Source organism: Channa argus, chromosome 16 (genome assembly GCF_033026475.1).
Source record: "Channa argus isolate prfri chromosome 16, Channa argus male v1.0, whole genome shotgun sequence".
Lineage (NCBI taxonomy): Eukaryota > Metazoa > Chordata > Actinopteri > Anabantiformes > Channidae > Channa > Channa argus.
Window position 1 is genome coordinate 12,207,355 of NC_090212.1, and position 20,307 is coordinate 12,227,661.

The window sequence follows — 20,307 nt, forward strand, 5'->3', positions numbered from 1 at the left end:
CTATTACATTTTAAATTAAACAATCTTTATTGAGCAAAAAATACATATTGAGTTACATATTAATATAATAACGCCATTATTAAAATTACGTCGCGCTTGTCCTCTATGAGAAACACTGTTTGAAACCCGCTGAGGCCACAGGGAGGGAACCTGTTCAGGGGTGTTCAAGATCAGCCATGTTAACAAAGGACCTCCGCAGTTAAATCTATGGAGAGCAGTAATAGAAGCTGAGCTCATATTACAAGCTAAAAGGCCACATCTGTCGTTTATAAAATCTGGATAGGATTTTGGAAAACTCATTTTGAAATTGTCATATAAATTAATACTTGAGAAAAATATGGGCACACCCGCGTTGTCTTGCCTCAGTTGAATGCAACCTCTTCCGGAAACGTCATATTGGCGGGAAATAGTCTCAACGCGAAATGCAGGCGTATTTTTAAAGAAAACCTCTGTGATTAAGTCTCCAACGCAAAGTCGTTAGTATAAAGATAGAAAAAGTTGTTTAATGTATTATCGCTGACATGTCAACTTCGTCTGTGTCAAAGGTAACGAAGTATTTTGACGTTAAATTGCATGGAACGTTTTGCTTTTAAACTATAATGGCTGCCGTGATGACGCAACATGCTGATAAATGTTTAGTTTGACATATTGTGGACTGTTTTCTGATATCCGGACATTGATATTTCAGGGTTGCTTTGTTTTCAAGCCAAGTGCCAAAAAGAAAAGGACACTTGGTTTGGGTGAGTTGTGTTATAAGGGAGAACTTTGCTGAGTATAAAGACGTGAACTTTCATATGACTTGGTCATTTAAAACACATTTTTACATTTCTCCATAGATGATTATTTCACTGATGGTTGTGAAGGAGCAGAAACGAGTAAAATACGATTCAAACTCTGCCAGGATCTGTGGGACAAAATTAAAACAGAGACAGAGGTGAGAACAAAGAAACAAAGAAATACAGTTAAAAACGTAACTGAGTAAGGAGTCACATTGATTTTGAAACTATTTTAACCTATTTAGGGCTTGGCATGACATTTTAAAGATTGACACACTCCATAAATTGCATGTGTATCCGCAATGTTTTGGTCTTCATAAGGGATCAGTGCTATTCCTATCCATCCATTATTTGTAACCACTTATCCTGTTTAGGGTCACGGGGACATACACAGACAGACAACCATACACACTTACATTCATATGTACTTTAGAGTCACCAGTTAACCTAACATGCATCCCTTTAGACCATGGGAGCTAACTGGAGTACTTTGTAATACCAGTTAGGCCAATTACACATATTGTCATGTTTTTGTCTTTTTTATTAAAATTCAATAGACACTATAAACAATGTAAATGTTGATCTAGGTAATATAATTATTAAAGTTTCAGTATAAAAACAAAGTTATGTAACAAAACAAAGCACAAAGCCCCCTTACTAATGTTTGTTTTGCTAGTGGATTGTTTTAAAAAACGTAATGGTCAGAAGACGTGCCGTAAGCTATAGCCCTAACCGTTTTTTTTTTTTTTTTTTTTAAACTGCCTTTAAGGTTTTACAGGATGAACTCAGCAAGAAAATCCTTAACAGCTTGCTGGACTTCACAATGAGGTGTTCTTCAACTCATCAACACAGTGACTGGGCGTCACAGATGAGGGCCAGTGAGATTCCCACAGCAGCCCTCATACTTGGTATGCTGACGATGAGACCAACATTTGGCTTTTAAATGATTGGATATCTCAGGGACCACCAATTCAGAATGCAATAGAAAAACTAAACCTTTCCATTATTATGATATGATTTTTGAAGGCTTTTTAAAATATGTCCAATCTGACACAGTATCGTATGCTTTGTCTGCTTGTTTTCCCTGTCGTGTTGTCCATAGGTGTTAATGTCCCAGATCATGACATGACCTTCCAGAGTCTGTGCGAGCTGCTCCAGCAGTCTGTCACTCCTCATGTGGCCTCTGTACAGGCCAAAGAGTGTGGAGGTAAGAATCTCCGAGTATTAGTTGTACTAATACTTGTCTTAGAGTTCTAATAGTAACTTACTAAATATTTTGTCATAGCAGTTTGAGCTTTAAAATACATATTCTTGCTTCATGATTTTAGCATTGAAGCATTTGATGAAGAGGGTTCTGGAAAGGTTGATGGATACAGTTTTGGCTGTGGATGATGATGAAGAGGAGGAAGCTGAGCAGACCAGGGGTCAGATTCACAAGAAGGTGCACTGCTCCCTTGGTACACTCTGTGATTGGTACAGCACAAAAACAAAGGTGGGGGGCATAAAATATTGCTAGTCTACATTATTTTTGCATTAGGTATATAAAACAAGTTTAATCTGTAGAAAGAGCTCAAACCCAAAGTCTTTTTCCACCATTTCTCAGAAATCCAGCTCTGGTACTCCTGGGAAAAAGCGCACTTCTGCTGTCAGACATGAGCAGCAACAGCCTCCTCTTGTAATTATTTTCAAAGATTTGGAGGCTTTTAACCCAAGAGTTCTTCAAGACTTCATAATCATCTGCAGGTGACTAGAAATTTATTTAGATATTGTGTCAGCAACCTTCGGCATGTCCCTTCAGGGGTCGCCACAGGGGAATGTGTTCTGCATGTTGATTTGTCGTGAGTTTTTACGGGGGATGCCCTTCCTGCTGCAGCCTTCCTATTTTTATCCGGGCTCGAGACCTTTGGTGGCTGGGTGAGGCCACACCTGTACTAATATTAATACTCTTATTCATATTTAACATGTGTTTGTGTTTCACCTTTTAAATATCTAAACACAGTAAAAGATCATATTTAGTAGTACATGTTTAGGTTTATTTGGAAGCTTTTCACAATTGATAGAAATGTATTTGTTAATACTGAGGCCCAAAAGTGCAGGGGATTTGTTTTATTTTTTCATGTCAGTGTTGTCAACTATCTGTATAAAAAATGTTTTATTTTTTATTTTTCCCCACAGTCGGTATATTCACCGTGTTCCACTGGTGTTCATTTTTGGTATCGCTACGTCACCTAGCACCATCCAACACATGCTGCCTCACTCGGTCTCCTCCCTGCTGTGCATAGAGCTGTTCCAGTCCCTTTCCTGCACACAGCATCTGGCCACAGTCATAGACAAGGTAGTTTCACTCCAACACTCAGAATCTGAAATTCAAGATTAGCCTTATTATATTAGGGTAGTGGTGTGCATTTCATAATTAATCTTTTTGGCATTAAAATCAAGAAATTCTGTATGAGTTTTACTCAGAGACTAAACAAACTTTTGACATTAAGTTTTGTCACATCAAAACAAGCATCAAATGTTTTTATTCTACATTTTATTGTTCTGCATTATTGAGGCTTTATTAAAGGATTTGAATCTGGTGGCACAGAAATATGATTACTTGTACCATATGTTCCAGTCCATACAAAACCAAATCAGCCCTTCTCCCTGAGAAAACTGACATATTTGTAAATTATTTTGCTTGTCCCTGTGTACATACAGTTTGTAAACGGTTGTAATAAAGCAAATGTATTACTAGACTATTTTTTTCATGTAATCCCAGGAAGCTAATTGTGATTTTTGACCTTTCTTGTTTCCAGCTGATCCTGACTCATAACTTCCCTTTTAAGCTCAACAATAAAGTGATGCAGGTGCTGATCAGCATCTTCCTCTACCACGATTTCTCAGTGAGAAACTTCATCAAAGGCCTGCAGGTACAGAGAATCATATAAATACTTAGTTAGTCCTCTAGCTGTCTTTGTCTGAGGGGAAAAACATAAAAAAAATATATAAATATACACAAACACACGATGGAGATATGCGTCCATACAACAAATAACGTCTCTGTCGTTGTGCAGCTGGCTCTTCTGGAGCACTTTCATTCTCAGCCACTTAGTGTACTGTGCTGTAAAAAGACGGAGGCTTTCCTTAACGTGATGCAACTCAGTAACTGCGACTTGGAGAGGGTCAGGCAACTGGGATCATTTAGGAGGTACATGCACATGACATTACTGTTCACTTTCGAGCAAAGCATAAGTAACTTTCCCAAATAGTTTATAAGATATGTGATGTTATTTTGCTTCCAGTTATGGAAAAATACAGTTTAGTAGCTCGTATTATTTTTTTTCCTTTTCGAAACACAAAAATCTGTAAAACAAAGGCTTCAAATCACATCTATTTTTATGTGTTTTTCACAGGTATGTGGAGAAGCAGGAACTTCAGGAACAAGCCAGTCTTTTGAACGATGACACATATTTAAAGGTGCATTTATTTTTTTTATCTCCACAAACAATGAATACAATCATTATCAGCACTAGTTGACAGTGAGTGGGCATAAGTGGACTTAATTTAATATGTTAGGTTAATATCTCTGGTTTTAGGAGGTGTGTAAAAAGTTTGTAAAGGAGCTTCACAAATACCACAAGAACTATTATCCTGTCCTGAGGTGTCTCCACACTTTGACCTCAACTTTACCTCGATACCCCCTTGGTAAACAGGTAAAAAAACACTGCTTTTATGTCTACATTCTTGATTTTTCTACAACACATATTTATAACATTTACTTTGATGTGACATTAAAATTGTGTGTTACAGATCAGGGAGCTCCATTTAATATGCCTTGAGAAGAACGTATGGGAGAATGAAGATTACCAGTCAGCGATGAAGCTTCTAAAGTACGTCTGGATAGTTGGTGTCAGTGAGTTGGGCTAACACACACACACAAAATCATCTGTCTTGAAGAAGCTAAATAACAGTGTAATTAGTTAGATCCATGGCTGCTGTCATTAGGATACCTCTAATGTTGTCCACTGCTCCTGTATTGTTTAATTTCTACTAATATAAAGTGCATTCATTAAAGTCTATGCTCAATCGGCCTCTATTTACACATTTTACCCCCAGATGGAACCATATTCAGGGAACGTTTAGGTGATTACTGCAGCTTCTCATTGTGGCCAAAGAACTATTAACATAGAAATTTGTTTTTGTTATTTATTGTGCATGAGCTCCTGAACAAGCCAGACTGTATTCCAACAATAGTGAAGTTAGCCGCTTTAGGTGCTGCTCTATTTTTCAGTTGTAATCGTCCTGTGGTTTTTCCATCCAGGATGCTGGCGAAAGACGAGCTGATCAGTTTGCTTCAGAGGTGTGCTGAGATTCTGCAGCCTGTCAAGTCGAAAATAATGAAGAGCGCTCTTTCCCAGCTACAGGAGCTGCTTGCCAAATTTAAGCAGCTAGATAGTAAGCATTAAAATTTTGTCAAACTTTTGTATATAGATTGTTACTTATGCATCAATTACTGTTCGTCTTGGGATAGTTTATCTGCAACCAAATTAGTTGGATCTAGTGGAATAAGCAGTGGTAATGCACGTTTGTTTTTTCTGTTGTTCTTAGCAGCCGCTGGTGAAACTGCTCCAAGTGTGGAAGACAGTATCACCTCTCCAGTAAAAAATCTTCAAAAGAAAACTGATCTGTTCCAGCTACAAAAGGTAAGTCACTAGTATTTGTAATGAAGAATTTGACCTTCACTGTGTCCCTATGAAAGGATTCTCTAGCTTGTTTGTAAAATACTGCTTTTAGATATTATTTGACCATTTGTCTATTATATGTTAGACCCTGCTGGAGATGAATGAGTCTCGTAGATCTAAGAATCTGAGTCCATTTGAGGCTCTACGAAATGAAGCCCTTGAATTTATTGACAACTTGGTGAAGTAAGACCAATTTATACAAATCATAAATAAGGTAGATATTTTTATGTACCTAACCTCCTAACCTCTCCCCCCCAGGATTCACCTGTCTCCCCCCGAGTCTCAGACCCTTTATGAAGTCTGTTATTACAGTTCATCTGCCACAGTGAGGCGTCACCTCAATGCTACACCTCGCACCTCTATTCAGGCTGCTCTTAACACTCCTTACTATTATCTTAAGGTACATGCGCCTCATCTTATTAAGTTATTTCAGCCATAGGAGGCTCTGAAAGTAACGAAGGCTTTGATGGTATTAAAAAGAATGTTTAACAATTGTTTGACCCAGCCTCTTTTTTTTTTTTCTTTCAGAATGATAGACTGAAGACAGAAGATGGGTTGGCCTCTAATGCTGCTCCTGATATCTGCATTGCTTACAAGCTCCATTTGGAATGTGGCAGGCTGATCAACCTTTATGACTGGCTCGAAGTGAGTGTTCATACTTTTTTAATGAGCTAAACATCTCATTTACCTAGTTCATCAAGTCCTCCGGAAAAGGAAAAATAGTTTGTCCACATTCTCTTTTTACATAAAAAGAGCATCACTTTTCAAACTGTTTATGCTTTATTGATCCTTTTTAAGATCAATGTGTCACATTATTGATTTGAAGATTAAATACTGGTCAGACTGGAGTGGACCCTGACATGAAAACATGTTTGTTTTCAGGCCTACGCCACCGTAGTTTCTGGAGCTGAGGGTAACAATCCAGGTTCTGACAATTATGTGAAAGTGGATGAAGTCAAACAGTATCCTTTCAAAACGTGTTTTCCCATTGTTTTTAATACACATTTACAGTATATTACTGCAGGTAATGTCAGATCATAGGTAATCAAAATTACTTTATAATGAAAGACAATTGACATGTCTATGGGATACAGTATTTTATCCTTGGACATTTAAAATAAGCAAATGTTTTGAGGGGAAAAAACATGCCATGGTAGTTAGGTGCTGGTTGTGTAATAAAGTATAGTTTTTATTTTTACCTTTATTTTGAAATGTTGTTCCTTAGCTTGATCTCTAGCGCTCGATTCATCCGAGCTGTGTCAGAGCTCGAATTTCTGGGGTTCATCAAGTCCACTAAGCAGAAAACAGACCATGTGGCTCGACTTACCTGGGGAGGCTGCTGACCAGGCACTTAAAGCAATGACCTCTGAATACTCTCTTTTCATTGTGGTGTTTGCTATTAGTATGTTTTGTACTGTATTTGTTTCTCTTCTAATAAAATAAATGGTCTGTAAGTCACGTGTGGTTGTCTGTGCCATGTTTATTTATAGCTGTTAATTTGAAGTTGCGCTTCATGGTCCCATTATGTCAGGTGCTAAATAAGTTTTATGGACCTGTTCTGTCTGATCTGAAATGTGAAGAATCTCTCCCATAACTTGGTATTTGTAATTTGATCACAAGGGTAAACGAGCTTTACCAGAGTCATCAGGTTTTGGGTGCTCGCTCACCAGATACCATCTGAAAATGGTATTAAGTTTGTTGATTTCAAGCTAGTTCTCACAGAACTGATTTCTTGGTAAATTTGGTTTCTGTTAAGCCAAATAAAGTCACTGCCTATCTTCAAAAACTGCTGAAAACAGAACCCTTCCACACCTTCCTATGCACTAAAATCTACTTTAAAAAATAAAACATTTCTGCTCTTTCTTGCACTTACATCTCATGAAACTGAAACTTCTTCTGATAGCAGTTTGCTTTGATGTTTTCTCCTAGATAGACTTTTGCTTGCCTTGCACCTCACTTGTAAGTCACCTTGGATTAAAGCATCTGCCAAAGGACTAAATGTAAAATTATTAGTTGATAGAAATGTCCCAAATACACCAAAACAATTGTCAATCCCTAAAAGATTTATTTGTTTCTTCCAATAGGTATTTTGGTTTCAAATTGATACCAGCCAAACAAAAGTCAAAATAAATAAAACACCTTAAAAGAAAAACAAAATCCACTTTATGCTGAATTTAAAAAGCAATGTCTAGAAGATAAACTGCAAACATATTCTCTATGTTCAGCTGTGTTTCTTCCATTTGCTTTTAGATTGACCAGCAAACCTTGTGTAAAAGTACACTGCATTATATTATTTACATGTAACAAACAGAAACAAGTGACAAAGCATGGAATGCTGGGAATCATTACAAAAGAGCAATAATGGTAGATACACTTACATCAGGAGAAAACTTAGGCCACTGGTATTGATAGGGTCCATGGATTTACATTAGGAAGCACCTAGTAGTTGCTTACAACAGAGTGGTAACAACTTACAACAGCTTCATATAAACTTTTGCCCAAAGACAGAAATATGGCACAGTAAGAAAAGTTTCATTTAAACTAGCTAAACTGAATCTCTTACATTGATGAGCTTTTTTCTTTCTTGGGATATCACATTATAGCTTGCAGCAAAAGAAGGCTGTCTTGCAAGGATTTTTGTCCCACACTCAGGAAACATCTGGGGGAGAGGGAGATGAAATCAAATACAAAAACCAGAGTTGTTATGTTAAACTTCAAAGGCAGAATTCAAACCTAGATCCAAGACTTATTCAGCAAAACAGTTTGCCAGTAAAACATGGAAACAATTTTAAGATAAAATTGAAAGAACTTACAGCTTGCAGGTTGCTCGCCAAATCTTCGCATTAACTGATCATGTGTGAATTTGATGAAGGTGTCATATTGTTCTGTAATATACATGAAAAGTGAATATGTCAAAAAAAAGACATTTTCCTTCATGGAAATAAGGTGTTTAATTTGATAACTTTCACAGGCATTCAGACTACAGGTAACATAACCCGCATTACTTAAACTGTGTAAACATGCTATTGAAATGTGGTTTATGTGGAAATAACAGCAGGTCATATATTTACTGACCAAAGCTTGGTAAAACAGCATCTCCAATAATTTAATAACTATCATATACAACTCACAATCACTGCTGTCACTCAGTACTTTTATCAGGATAATAAATATTAGTTGCTGCAGCAACAGAAAATGCAAACTTCCTAGCCTGTAGATTGTGATAATTAGTCAAACAGCATAATTAATACTTGACTAAAGTATGACTAAATAAAACCTAATTCATTACCCGATTATGTGTTAATGTTGTTCTGTGTCACAGAAAAATGTTCTTGCTTAAAGCATACCAACCTGCCAGTTTGGAGGTCATGGTCTCCTCATATTCCTCTCGCACTTTTTCTTCCCTTTCTTTCAGCAGGCGCTCACAGATCATTCCAACCTGTCTGAGAGTGAATAATGGCTGTTCTTTTCTAGTGGGAGAAATGCCTCCACAGGATGTCCCTGAACAAGACAATAAAATATAATCATGACATGTGTGGTTTTAGTGATTACACATCCTCTTCTGTGCATGCAGTCTATGTTAGCTAACTGACCTGGCATGCTGGAAACATTCATAGTAGACGACTGGGATGGGGACTCTGGAGAAAAGCAGCATTCTGACTGTTGGTAGCCTCCATCTAGATGCTTCCTCTTCTGAACACGTTTGTACTCTTGCTTGATGTTGTTGAGGATTTGTTCTAGTGAAATAAATGACAACAAAAACAGACAGAATGAGGTCTATCAGTAAAGACAATATAGTTGTCAAACAAAGGAACTCACTGTATTCGTTTTCTGGTTTGCTATAGTGTGCCACAACGTGTTGCTAACAGACCTCAAGTGCCTGGCTGGTCACCAAACAGGCCAAGTTGGCCGACAATAGTTACATTACCTGCACTAAGTGTTGACGACGACTCCCCGAAGGGCGAGGGCTCCATGCTAAAATACTTCCTAGTGGATGAGGATGAGGCCGATGGGACGGGGATGCATCTTCGTCTTTTGGGTGAAGCAGGACTCATCAGCGGATCGAAATCCCTGGTCCTCTTCAGGGTGGCTCCACACGCCATGACTTCGGTTTGTTTAAGGCAGAGGGGGTGCGAAATACGAAAACAAGACAATTATAGGGTGGTAATGATAATTGATTCGCATAACTGGTAACCATGGACACTTAACATGACACGACAAGTCAGTGTACTTCGCTGAGGAAGACATGCTAAGCATACTGCGCAGTCAAGCTTTTAAATGCCTGCTAGCAAGCTAACATTAGCTTTGCTTGCTAGCCGATTATCAAAAAGAAAACAAAGCTAACGTTAGCTCTTTAGCTACCATTGGTAGGAGAGTGTGTTCTGGTGTGCGCTTGAAAAAAATCAGTTTCTTACCTTGTACAAGGAATTTCGTCTATCTAACAACGTAGCACTTGAATAACGACTGCTGTTCTCAAAAGTTCCTTCCCAAAAGTTGAAGCCAGTCAGCTGAAAACCAACTGTGCGCCTTAGATAGGGAAGCTAGCTAGCGCGGAGTAGCGGCTTGTTTTTCCAAAACAAGAAGCTGCTGTCTGCTGCTCCGGCTCGTGACGTCACGTGCAAAATGTGATACAATGCATTCTGGGAAATATATGGAATGAGATGAAGATGAGATTTGAAAAGCTTATGTTTCTCTTCCTGGCTGTACAAATACATGTAATTAATTTAAGTTTGTCACGTTATACTCTTCAAATCGATCCTGTTTTTTTCTATAAAGCCAAAAACACCATTCATTTATTTGAGCAGGTCATAATAAATAATGAAAACAATATCTTATTCTCCACAGGAGGGCAGTGACACACCGAAAAAACAGAACAAAAAAACAACTAAAAACAATTGGCCTTATTCCACAGTTTATGGCCCCATACATTGACATGGCGGAATTTTTTTCCCCATAAATCTAGAACTTAATGCATTTTCAGCTTGGGCAAGTTTCTTCAGCGGCACATTGCACTCACCAGAGAAAAAACAATTAGAGGCCTTATGGATCTTTTTATTACGAGAAAGGGATCTTGTAATTACGAGATAAGGCCTCTAATTTAGAAAACAACCAGCAGAGGACCTGACAGGTGTTTAGAGGCAACAGGAACAAAAATCTGCATCTCCACAGTGAAGCATAGTCTATACAAGTCTGGATTGTTTGGGAAATATAACCTGAAAATAGGCACAAAGCCACTGATTACTTTTAGACATGAGGCAGACAGCTTAGTGTATGCTAAGGAGAATGTGAACAAACCAAATGAAATAATTGTAAGAAGTCTGGTGAGGCCAATATTTGCTCATAATTCATATAGGTCTGTATGGTGAGAAAAAAAAACTGCCTATGAAGTGAGAAATAGCATTCCCACAGTCAAATACGGTGGAGGCTTGCTGATGTTTTGGGGTTTATGTCACCATCAGGCATTTAGATAAGAGATGATTTTAAAGCAAAAGCTACATTCAGTCCAAAAGCGAAGAATGAAGAAGCAGTGGATCCTCCAACAAGACAATGATCCAATGATCCAAAGCACAAAGTCAACTCAGGAAACGATTAAAAGAGAATAAGGTATATGTTTTACCATGGCCTTCCCAGTTTCCAGACTTCAATTTAATTGAAAACCTGTGGATAGATTTGAAGAAGGCTGTACATGGCAGACAACCAAGCAATCTGGCAGACTTGGAACAATTATACTGTACCCTGAAGAATGGGCTAAAATTACACCTTAAAGGAAACTAACGCTGCTCAGATGGTACCCAAAAAGGTTGAAGGCGATTATAACGGCAGAGAGAGACATACAGAGTATTAAAGAAAATTTCACAAAGTGGAATGCAAACTTTTGCAAAATTTACTATTGTTTGTTTTTTTGAATACTCTTTGATGTATTTGGTACTTCTAATGGTAAAGGAAAAATTGTGCTAGCTAAATGTGCAATAAATGTTATATTAATTTTTAATTTTAGTCATTTCAAAGAAGGGGGATGCAAAGTTTTGCATTTTGCAAATGTATAAACCAGTGATTTCCTAAAGGTCAAAGTGGTCATAAGTTGCATTGACCTTTTTAAATATACTTTTTTCCCATGTAAAAACTGAATATATTTGTGTTTTAAGGTTTACCTGAAATCAAACAATATGGGAACAAAGAAAAAAATGTCTCTGATTGAAAAGCTCTTAATGTCCATAGCAAAACTAGGGTTTTACCATTGACAATGTGTAACATATAAACATTGCTTAGAAAAGGAAACACAGCTAAAAGTCCACACACACACGAACACACAAACTTTTATTCTCGAAATAAAATTCTTGTAAAATAGTCACAGCTGCTGATGTTATTGCTTTTGGAAACTTTATTGTTTTTGTTGTTTTTTTTCAAAAACTAGCTATGTTGACAAAATTATATTAAAAATAGACAAATGTCCTACATTTATTAAACTTATTTTCTTAGTTATACAGTTATAGAGCATGATGGCACAGCCGACTTGGACAGGATTCCCACAAAATGTTGTAACTGTGTTTTAAGTACACATGTTATACGCTAATATCACATTCCCAAATCACTACAGACTACAGACATTTTAATCATTAGGACATTTATATTTCAAAATATGGCTCCACACTGTGCTTTCCAAGTACAGAAAAAAAAAAAAAAAATCAACAAAACTAAATGACTACCAAACTTCACAATATCATGGTCTTACGAAAATCATTAATAGCTTCTTTTTAGTTAATAATTTTACTTATAAGCAGTGTTGTCATTCGAAACTCACATTTTGCAGGCAGACAGACACAGATCACCTTGCATTACTGCTACAATAGTGCTATGATAAGCTATAGGCTAACGGGAGAAAATTGAATGGACAAAAGGAAATGTCATATTTTTCTATGTTAAGCTGAAAAATTCTCTGCACATCCAAACTAAAAATGACAAAGCAACAGCTGCATCTAAGTCATGTTTTGGCACATTTGACAGTCACAAAGCAGTGCAATAAAAAGACTATTTAACAGTATCTTTACTTCACAGTTGTACCTGAACAGAGAAGCCTGCCTTTTAAACCGGCTCTGCAGTACATGTCTCCGTTACTCCAGAGACAGTAACCTGGGCTACTTTTAATTGAGTCTTTCCACAGCCATCCTTCCCTGCCCCACCTGCTGTGCCTCTCACACTCCTGCTGTTCCAGTCACTCTCAGCACTGTTGTCCAGAGGCTGCGTCACTCCCTGGTACATATGGCAGATGTTGAGGAAGGCCCTGCGCAGGTCCTTGCTCCTCATGGCGTAGATCACAGGGTTTACTGTTGAGTTAAGCAGGCAGAGCATGCTGCAAAAGGCAAACACGGTCTTGATGAAATCGTTCACTTTCCCAAAGAGGTCGTAAACCATGATGGCTAGAAGCGGGCCCCAACAGATGATGAGGGCCACGAGTATCAGAACCAGGGTTTTAGCCAGGCGAAGGTCCATCCGGGCCTGCTCGGGCCTCACTGTCTGCACTTTAGTCCCCTCTGCAGTGTAGACAATCACACTCCTCTGGGAGCTGCGCCTCAGCATACGGACAGAGTGGTGGTGGGACTTCCAGAGGATGAACATGTAGGCATAGATGATGAACAGGACCAAGATGCTTGTCATCCCAATCCAAAACATTAGGTACTTCTGGTCAATCAGGGGGAAAATATCTGAGCAGACAGAATTGAGGCGCTTGCAGTTCCAGCCCAGCAGTGGCAGAAGTGAGATGACAATTGAAATTGTCCACATAACACTGAAGGCAATGATGGCTTTAGTCTTTGTGACAATGTGTTTATATGCCATTGGCCTGTGGATGGAGATGTAGCGGTCAATCGCAGTGAGAAACAAACTCCCTACAGAGGCAGTAAAAGAGGCAATGACCCCAGCCAGCTTGAAGAGGAAAATATTAGGACTGTCTTTCCTGTGAAGAATGTGAAAGTCCAGAAAGCTGTAGACAAAAATTATACTTCCTATCAGATCAGCCACAGCCAGACTGCCTATGAAGTGGTATGAAGGTCGAGATCGAAGCGTCTGAGAGTGAAGGATCACACACAGCACCATGAGGTTCTCCAGCACAGTAAATGTACCAAGTGTGAGTGCCAAGATGGCAATTGCGAGCTGCTGACCAGGAGTGAGAATCATAAAACACTCCATATTGTCCACAAAGTTTTCCCCACACTGCGCTGCTCCTTCCCCTCCACCTTCCACAGGGGTACCATTCCCCTGCACAAAGTCAGATATGTTGGTAGGGAAAATCGGAGTGAGGCCGCTATAAATCCCCTCCTTATTCCCAGGGATAAGTCCAGGCAAGGAGTTGCTAATTGAGGCAAAGGAACGTTTGTCAACATGGAATCCATTCTTGATTGGAGTCGAGTAGATGGAGCGATCGTCGTAGCTGGCATCGTTGAAGCTGAGATGCTGGAAACCTGTTGCTAAAGTGCTCATTGTGGTGCCTGCTATCCTGTGCAAAGCCAAATTCATGGCTGGTTCCTGAATGTAGAGATGCTCAGTGGAGAGGTATGTGCTGAAACAGCATTAGAGTCAAACAAAATGACATCTATGAAAAAAGAAGAAGAAAGTATTAGTGAAAAATGTAAAAATACACCCTCTCACATTTAAGTCATCAATGTCTATTAATATGGCAGAAATATTAAGTTGTTCCTCTGAGATACTGAGGGGAATCTGTGCACTTGCCAGCTGACTCCAGACCAGATGCATCCCAGACAATAGTGGGAAACTGAACAGTTGATGACAAACCTGTGTAGCCTCAGGGGAATCTGAATTAAGTATGTAGGACACCAAGGGCTTTCTTATTAATTAAAGGAGGTCATTAAGCATTAAGATGTTTTTTTCTCAATAATCACCAAATTAATTAGGCATCAAGGGAGAAAAAGATAAAACGTCCACCTATATGTCAAACGACTCATTAACATTTTGATGCCAGTAATGATATAAATGACGATATTAATTATTAATAGTTAGATTAATAGAAGGACGTTTTCTAAGGGAGAACAGAGTTGATTAGCAGAGGAACGCGACGTGACCCGATGCGAATGAAACACGTTTAAGTTTGAAAAACCACACACACATATATATATATATATATATATATATATATATATATATATATATATATATATATATATATATATATATATATATATATATATATATATATATATATTTTAGTTGTCTCAGTAGACAAGTTTGTGTCAGAATTAAAGCTGGGTGTTTAGTCGGGCGATTATGATATTATTCAAATATTCAAATATAATATAATAAATCCATCAATAAAGAGAAAGAAAACAAGCACGAGCAAAATGATTTTTCAAACAGAAAAAACACGTACCTTGGTTTTAAAACTGTCGCAGTGCCGCTCAGTGGATCCGTTGATGTTGTTTGGATGATTTATCGGTGGATTTGTCCCGTGTTCACTCCCCAGATAGTTTCAATGTCAACTACAGTACAGCCAGGCAGGCAGCCGGTGTGTGTTTGTGGGAGGGGGGCGGTTATAAGGCTCCGCTTTGTGCTGCTGGTCACGTGGTCTGAGGTGTTTGAGCGCAGGAAGCGCATCTCTGAGCGTCACCCACACCTTGGGCCTTGTTTACATTTGATTCACTTCCCTATTTTCATCAACACTATGAAATAATTTTCATTATTTCTTCTGAACTTATATATACATGAGGCATTGTTGTTTAGCAGTTGTGGAACTATTCCATGTTTTTCTGCTGATTATGAATGAACAAAATGTAATAGAAAAATGTACAGAATGCTGTAATTTGTCTAGTTAATATTAATACTTTTTTTTTGTATTTGCCGGTTTTGATTTGTTCTGGACTATAGGTGTAAATTAGCCGGGAGCTAACCCCGACTAATTTCCACTGATGTAGTCCACATCAATGTTGATATGTGCACTGTCCCGAATAAATAAACATTAAACAACCAATTATTATGCACTGTTATACATTTTATAAAATCAACTTGACAATCTACAAGAACTTACATTTATTGCCGATATTTCTATATGCTAACTTCAGTAAAAGTTTGCATGTAGAATAATTATTTTACTTTAGCATGGCTTGTAGACAGTAATCTCTTGCTGATAATGAGATAAACAGAGAACTTGTGTCATTTTTGTGCAAAAGGAACAGCCCAATTTCAGTATCCTTCACTAATTTATCTATTTATTGCAGTTGAGGGTCACATGCACACACTATTAAGAGTCCTTTTCCTGTCCTGAGCAGCTGCGCAATTATTTCCACTATGCACTCCCACTGCAGCTATCTACCAAATTACATGTATCTTCTTGTGGAAAATACATGACATTTGGCAATGCACGATGGGAACATCATGGGAAAACAATGAACGGCATAGCACATGATGCCACTGCCTCCAGTTCTGGCATAACAGAAGAGGCTGAGGAGTCATCCAACTAATTACTAAACACTTGTTATGCTCCACTGGAAGCAGATTCAAGCAGGCATTGATCATTTGTGGCAGAACAGTATAACCAATATGTCCTTTTCATGAAGATAGTTTACACTGATAGGCAGTGTGAGTGAAACCTCTTATTAGTGAGCAGTGATTGTGGAGTACGTCTATAATTGATTAAGATGCATGTAAAGAGACTTCTGTTTCTCTGTCCTCTGGTATTTTACTTTTGATCGGGATAAAGTTTTAATGTGGTTTTGGATTTAAAGCAACATCCATCATCTCTCAAATCAGCAGGCAGAGTACAGCAATCCACATCCATTATAGTAATTATCATAATTATTTCAGTGTCATTCTTACCAAAGTGCCAGTGACAGAGATTTGTTTTTAAGACAAAGCAGTCTGTGATGAAAAAATGCGTCTGTAGGGGCTGAAACATAACGTTTTTGAAGTTTAGCCTCATCCCCATAAAACACACAACCACCATCTCATTTAATATTGATCCTTCTCCATTTACTGTAAACCATTATTTGAGTGGCTGCCTGCATCGTGGAATAACTGCAAAGCCTCACAGACTCAAGTCCTTCAAATTAGACACACTCAAGAAAAACCTTTACATCCAAAATATAAATATTTCTGTAAAACATAGATTTTGTAGCTACTGCACATATAACACTTTTGTTATTTGTGTTCATGCTACCAGAAGCATTTGGTATCGAATAAACACAATGTAGTGGTTACACAATTTGTTACCAGACCAGACTTTAAAGCAGGCTGTCTGTCTCTACTGAGGGGCTGGAAAAAGGGAGTGGGGAAGGGGGAGAGCAGGAGGGTGAAGATGGGAAGCACATAAAGACAGAAGGGGAGGAGGTTGTAGCTGGACTGTGACAGCTCTGAACCATTTCCTAATCTGCCACTTCTATAGTCTGTTCCTCCCCAGCTGTAGACACTTCATACTGTAGCCAAGGTGGTGCTGCAAAATGAAACTGAGTTCATGTCAAACTAATTCAGCAAGTAGAAAAAGTCTAAATGTAATCTAACCTAAATATATGTTTTGTGTTTCTCCATCTCGTGTAAAGAAGATTTATGTGCATCATCACCTATCATCAGCCATCATTCACCCGCACCCTCAAGACCCTTCATCAGGTGATTACATGTATCAACCTGGCTTCATTAGGCAAATGAAAGGTGTTTGTTGATCCATTTTTCAAAGACTTTTAATTGAACTAACAGCTCCGCACCCAGGAAGCACCATCAGAGAAATAATTTTGAAGCCGAGGGACATAATTCCCCTCAATTATTTTTCTCTCCTGCATAGGATTTTCTGCATTGATCTTCCTCGCAGGAACAACACACCATAAAATGATTTTAAAAAGTTGTGACTCAGTGCCTTCTGTGACTCTATCACACTTGGATTGAAAAAGACCAAACTGTCTATATCAAAACTTGACAGCATAAAAAGCCAGACAATGCAAAGTTATGAGTGTAATCCACTGGCTTTTATTCATGATTAGCAATTTACAATTTGTCATTTGGTTAATCATTTGCTGTGCATGAATTTCTGCTGCCATATTGGTGAATCTTTAGAACAGACAGACAGACTAACAGTGTAACGGTCAGTGGGTACAATCTCCTTCATGCACCATTTAGTCATTTAAAGACCTTTATTATCTCAGCAGAACACAGCGGTAATCAGCAACACTTAGCTGGTGGTTCAGTGAATGCTCACTTGTGCAAATACTATGCAAATGAATGCTACAGGCACAGATGAATTACTCAGGCAGTTGTGTTATTCTCGATGATATTTTATGAAGAAGACAGAGTACTTGCAGTAGTCATACTTTTGAGGTCATACTCCAGTTCATAAAACTGCAGCCAGAGCCCAAAGTGTATTCTGGACTCAAGTTCTAGTGCCACAGGTTTGTCCTACACCCAGCTGCAGAGCTTCACAGACTGACGAGAAAGCCCAAATGGACCTGACAGCCACGACACAGTCACTTAACCTGTAATCACAGGGTCCATTTCTGTCAGGAAGAAGAGGAGTTGTGAAATTGAATTTATTTTTAGCTGTTCACCTTCTTCCTCCCAGTAATGGTTATATCTGACATTTTTAAACCTTCAGTGTTTGTTGTACGTCAATGTCAATGATGGGAAATGTGCTTGAAGCTAGTTTAAAGTAATCTTTAAAAGCTCCCAGTCATCGAGATGGGGCCATTTGTTGAGTCATGGCAACTAGACTAGACTTTCTTTCACTGTATATATTTATGGTGACATATTTTGCATTCATACTAGTAATATTATAATATAAGTATAAAATGACAGCTTCAGATAGTGTAAAATAATTAAATTGTCTTTTGCATTGTTGGAGAAGAACTAGGAAGTGTTGAAGCTTAGAAAAATATTCACCCAGTAATGCACAACTGTATTGTCATAATGTTCTCCACTACTGCTGCTTGTCAGCATATCAAAGTTTGACCTTGATTCCTACATCTGTGCTTGATATATAATGTGAACACATTTCTTAGCCACCACAGTACTTATCCATTATCATTCCAATCACACCTTCATTTTTACTCTCCCATTACTGGCAAATGGATTCAGCAAACAATTTTGCTCTCACATCACGAAAGAGTTCTTTCATCATGAACACACTCTTTGCATCAGCTTTTAGCAGGATGAAGACTCTACCACAAATGAGTTGACATTATAGAACAAACAATTTGATTTGAGAATAGTTTTCTTGTATTTCATGGTCAGATTTGTTTTCTTCTGTCTCTTGATCTTTGCAGAAGCCTTTTTTGTTTTTGAAAAAGTTAATATCTTTCATTATGTATTATTTCTATTTCTTACACAATGCACAGAGCACCAAGTTTTGATACTGTTGCATTTGCTGCAGAAAAAAAAACATTATAATATATGATTTCTCCAAATACAATTGTGTTTAATAGCAAAGAGCCATTTGAATCTTTCTTCATCCCTCAGCTGCACCAAAAGCTTTACAATAGCATTGACTGTCGGTCACATTGGAGGCTTGTGTCTGAAATAGTCAGCAGAACCACATTTGAGTCATAAAAGAAAAACAAAATCATTATCTGATTCTAATAGTTTCTTTTCTCTCTGTTTAGTCTGTCATTTTCTCTTGATCTTTCTATTTATGGCTCCCCACTTCCAGGCCTAAATGTTTATGTGGCAAACCGATACTTTTTGATTCTTGTCCAAACCATTATCTGTGAACCTTTACATCCACATGATGTTCATAATGATAATATCACATCAGCTATATGCCAAGACCTTTTTGGTAAAAAGGTTGAGGTCAAAGATGAAAAACAGCAGCAATGACATTTCAGCTCCCAGTTAAACATATCTGGAAAGGTTCTGGTACACAATCCCAACACTGCATCAATTTGTACTGGTGATTTGGTTTTACTTTTTTGTTGTCAGGGTAAAAAATAGAAATTTGGTAACAATGTATTTTTGTAACGAGTTTAGTAAAAGAAATATTAGTTTTAGTTTCTCACTATTCCTCCCTTGTTCTAAGATGTTATTTGTTGGAGGTGATTTTTCTGTAGGCATTCATATGTAATTACAAGATAATGATTCTGGCCATTTTAAAGTTTCTGTTATTCTCTTGTTTTACTCTTGTTTCTTCCACTTAACTGCTTGAATTACTACACAACACATTTCTCATCCATTCCTCAAGTAATAACAGTGAAATCCTGCAGACAACTATTCTTTTGTTTCCAGATAGAAACAATTATGAATGTTATTTCTGACTTACAAGCTGATGAGACTGTAGAAATCGGTGCCTTTCAGATGCATCACCATGGAGACTCTGCTACACTACAACTGCAAAACATGACCAGTTGGGTCATCTGTGCTAGCAACTGATTATAATACATGGTTATATTTTTGTTTTAGGTACTGTAACCTCTAATGGCTGTAATTAAGAGGCAGCAAGGTGACATGGATTGAAGTCCACACAGGAAGAAGGTTGGGAGGTCGGGTGGGAAACTCAAGAATGGGACATATTGTTAGTTATTTCAATCTTACTGTTATTTATGTTTTATTTGAAACTGGGACTGTATTTTTTGTTGTTGTTGTAACAATGAACACACAGCCTATCTAACACCAATGAAGTACTCCTTCTTTAGCCCATATCATAACCATATTTGTCTAGTTGATTTTGTGCCACGGACATCCATAACCTTAACTACATGGTGATACATGCATTGTTGATGCATTGAAACTTGTTTTACACTATTGTGGAAATGGTATTTGAACAGTAGTGGCTGAATGTGTGGTGTTCAGTGTGTTACCACATGAGGATTGTTGTGATCCTTTAA

General features: G+C 37.9%; 3 protein-coding genes across 6 annotated transcripts; 1 reads left to right on the top strand and 2 right to left on the bottom strand.

The window, feature by feature from the left end:
• Nucleotides 1-367: 367 nt before the first annotated feature.
• On the top strand, nt 368-6,944 carry orc3 (origin recognition complex, subunit 3). 4 transcript variants are annotated; one of them, XM_067479339.1, is made up of 20 exons: nt 370-545; nt 689-740; nt 837-934; nt 1,546-1,684; nt 1,879-1,983; nt 2,105-2,268; nt 2,380-2,519; nt 2,952-3,111; nt 3,575-3,688; nt 3,833-3,966; nt 4,172-4,235; nt 4,355-4,471; nt 4,569-4,648; nt 5,080-5,213; nt 5,370-5,461; nt 5,586-5,683; nt 5,759-5,900; nt 6,029-6,145; nt 6,383-6,462; nt 6,738-6,944. In XM_067479339.1, the coding sequence occupies exons 1-20, from the start codon at nt 522-524 to the stop codon at nt 6,841-6,843; spliced, it is 2,160 nt and encodes a 719-aa protein (XP_067335440.1). In that variant the 5' UTR covers nt 370-521; the 3' UTR covers nt 6,844-6,944. The 4 variants fall into 4 exon arrangements, with proteins under 4 accessions (XP_067335443.1, XP_067335442.1, XP_067335440.1 ...); XM_067479338.1 differs by having other exon boundaries at nt 371-545; nt 5,367-5,461; XM_067479342.1 differs by lacking the exons at nt 5,586-5,683; nt 5,759-5,900 and having other exon boundaries at nt 368-545.
• A 601-nt stretch (nt 6,945-7,545) lies between these two features.
• On the bottom strand, nt 7,546-10,100 carry LOC137101222 (akirin-2-like). The gene is made up of 6 exons (XM_067479343.1): nt 9,916-10,100; nt 9,429-9,605; nt 9,094-9,237; nt 8,852-9,001; nt 8,314-8,385; nt 7,546-8,159 (listed from the first exon to the last, which is right to left on the bottom strand). The coding sequence occupies exons 2-6, from the start codon at nt 9,601-9,603 to the stop codon at nt 8,149-8,151; spliced, it is 552 nt and encodes a 183-aa protein (XP_067335444.1). The 5' UTR covers nt 9,604-9,605; nt 9,916-10,100; the 3' UTR covers nt 7,546-8,148.
• A 1,725-nt stretch (nt 10,101-11,825) lies between these two features.
• Nucleotides 11,826-15,026, bottom strand: LOC137101946 (cannabinoid receptor type 1B-like). The gene is made up of 2 exons (XM_067480946.1): nt 14,883-15,026; nt 11,826-14,090 (listed from the first exon to the last, which is right to left on the bottom strand). Exon 2 carries the CDS (start codon nt 14,012-14,014, stop codon nt 12,584-12,586), a length of 1,431 nt encoding a protein of 476 aa, XP_067337047.1. The 5' UTR covers nt 14,015-14,090; nt 14,883-15,026; the 3' UTR covers nt 11,826-12,583.
• Nucleotides 15,027-20,307: the final 5,281 nt, after the last annotated feature.

Bases quoted from the DNA above. Each gene is read 5' to 3' on its own strand.
- orc3 (XM_067479338.1), top strand. From the start codon at position 522: ATGTCAACTTCGTCTGTGTCAAAG. The intron at 4,649-5,079 runs GTACGTCTGGAT...TTTTCCATCCAG, and splicing joins TCAGCGATGAAGCTTCTAAA to GATGCTGGCGAAAGACGAGC. The intron at 5,214-5,366 runs GTAAGCATTAAA...TGTTGTTCTTAG, and splicing joins CAAATTTAAGCAGCTAGATA to CAGCCGCTGGTGAAACTGCT.
- LOC137101222 (XM_067479343.1), bottom strand. From the start codon at position 9,603: ATGGCGTGTGGAGCCACCCTGAAGAGGACCAGGGATTTCGATCCGCTG. The intron at 9,002-9,093 runs GTCAGTTAGCTA...TGTCTTGTTCAG, and splicing joins GAATGTTTCCAGCATGCCAG to GGACATCCTGTGGAGGCATT. The intron at 8,386-8,851 runs GTTGGTATGCTT...TGTATATTACAG, and splicing joins CATGACCTCCAAACTGGCAG to AACAATATGACACCTTCATC.
- LOC137101946 (XM_067480946.1), bottom strand. From the start codon at position 14,014: ATGAATTTGGCTTTGCACAGGATAGCAGGCACCACAATGAGCACTTTA.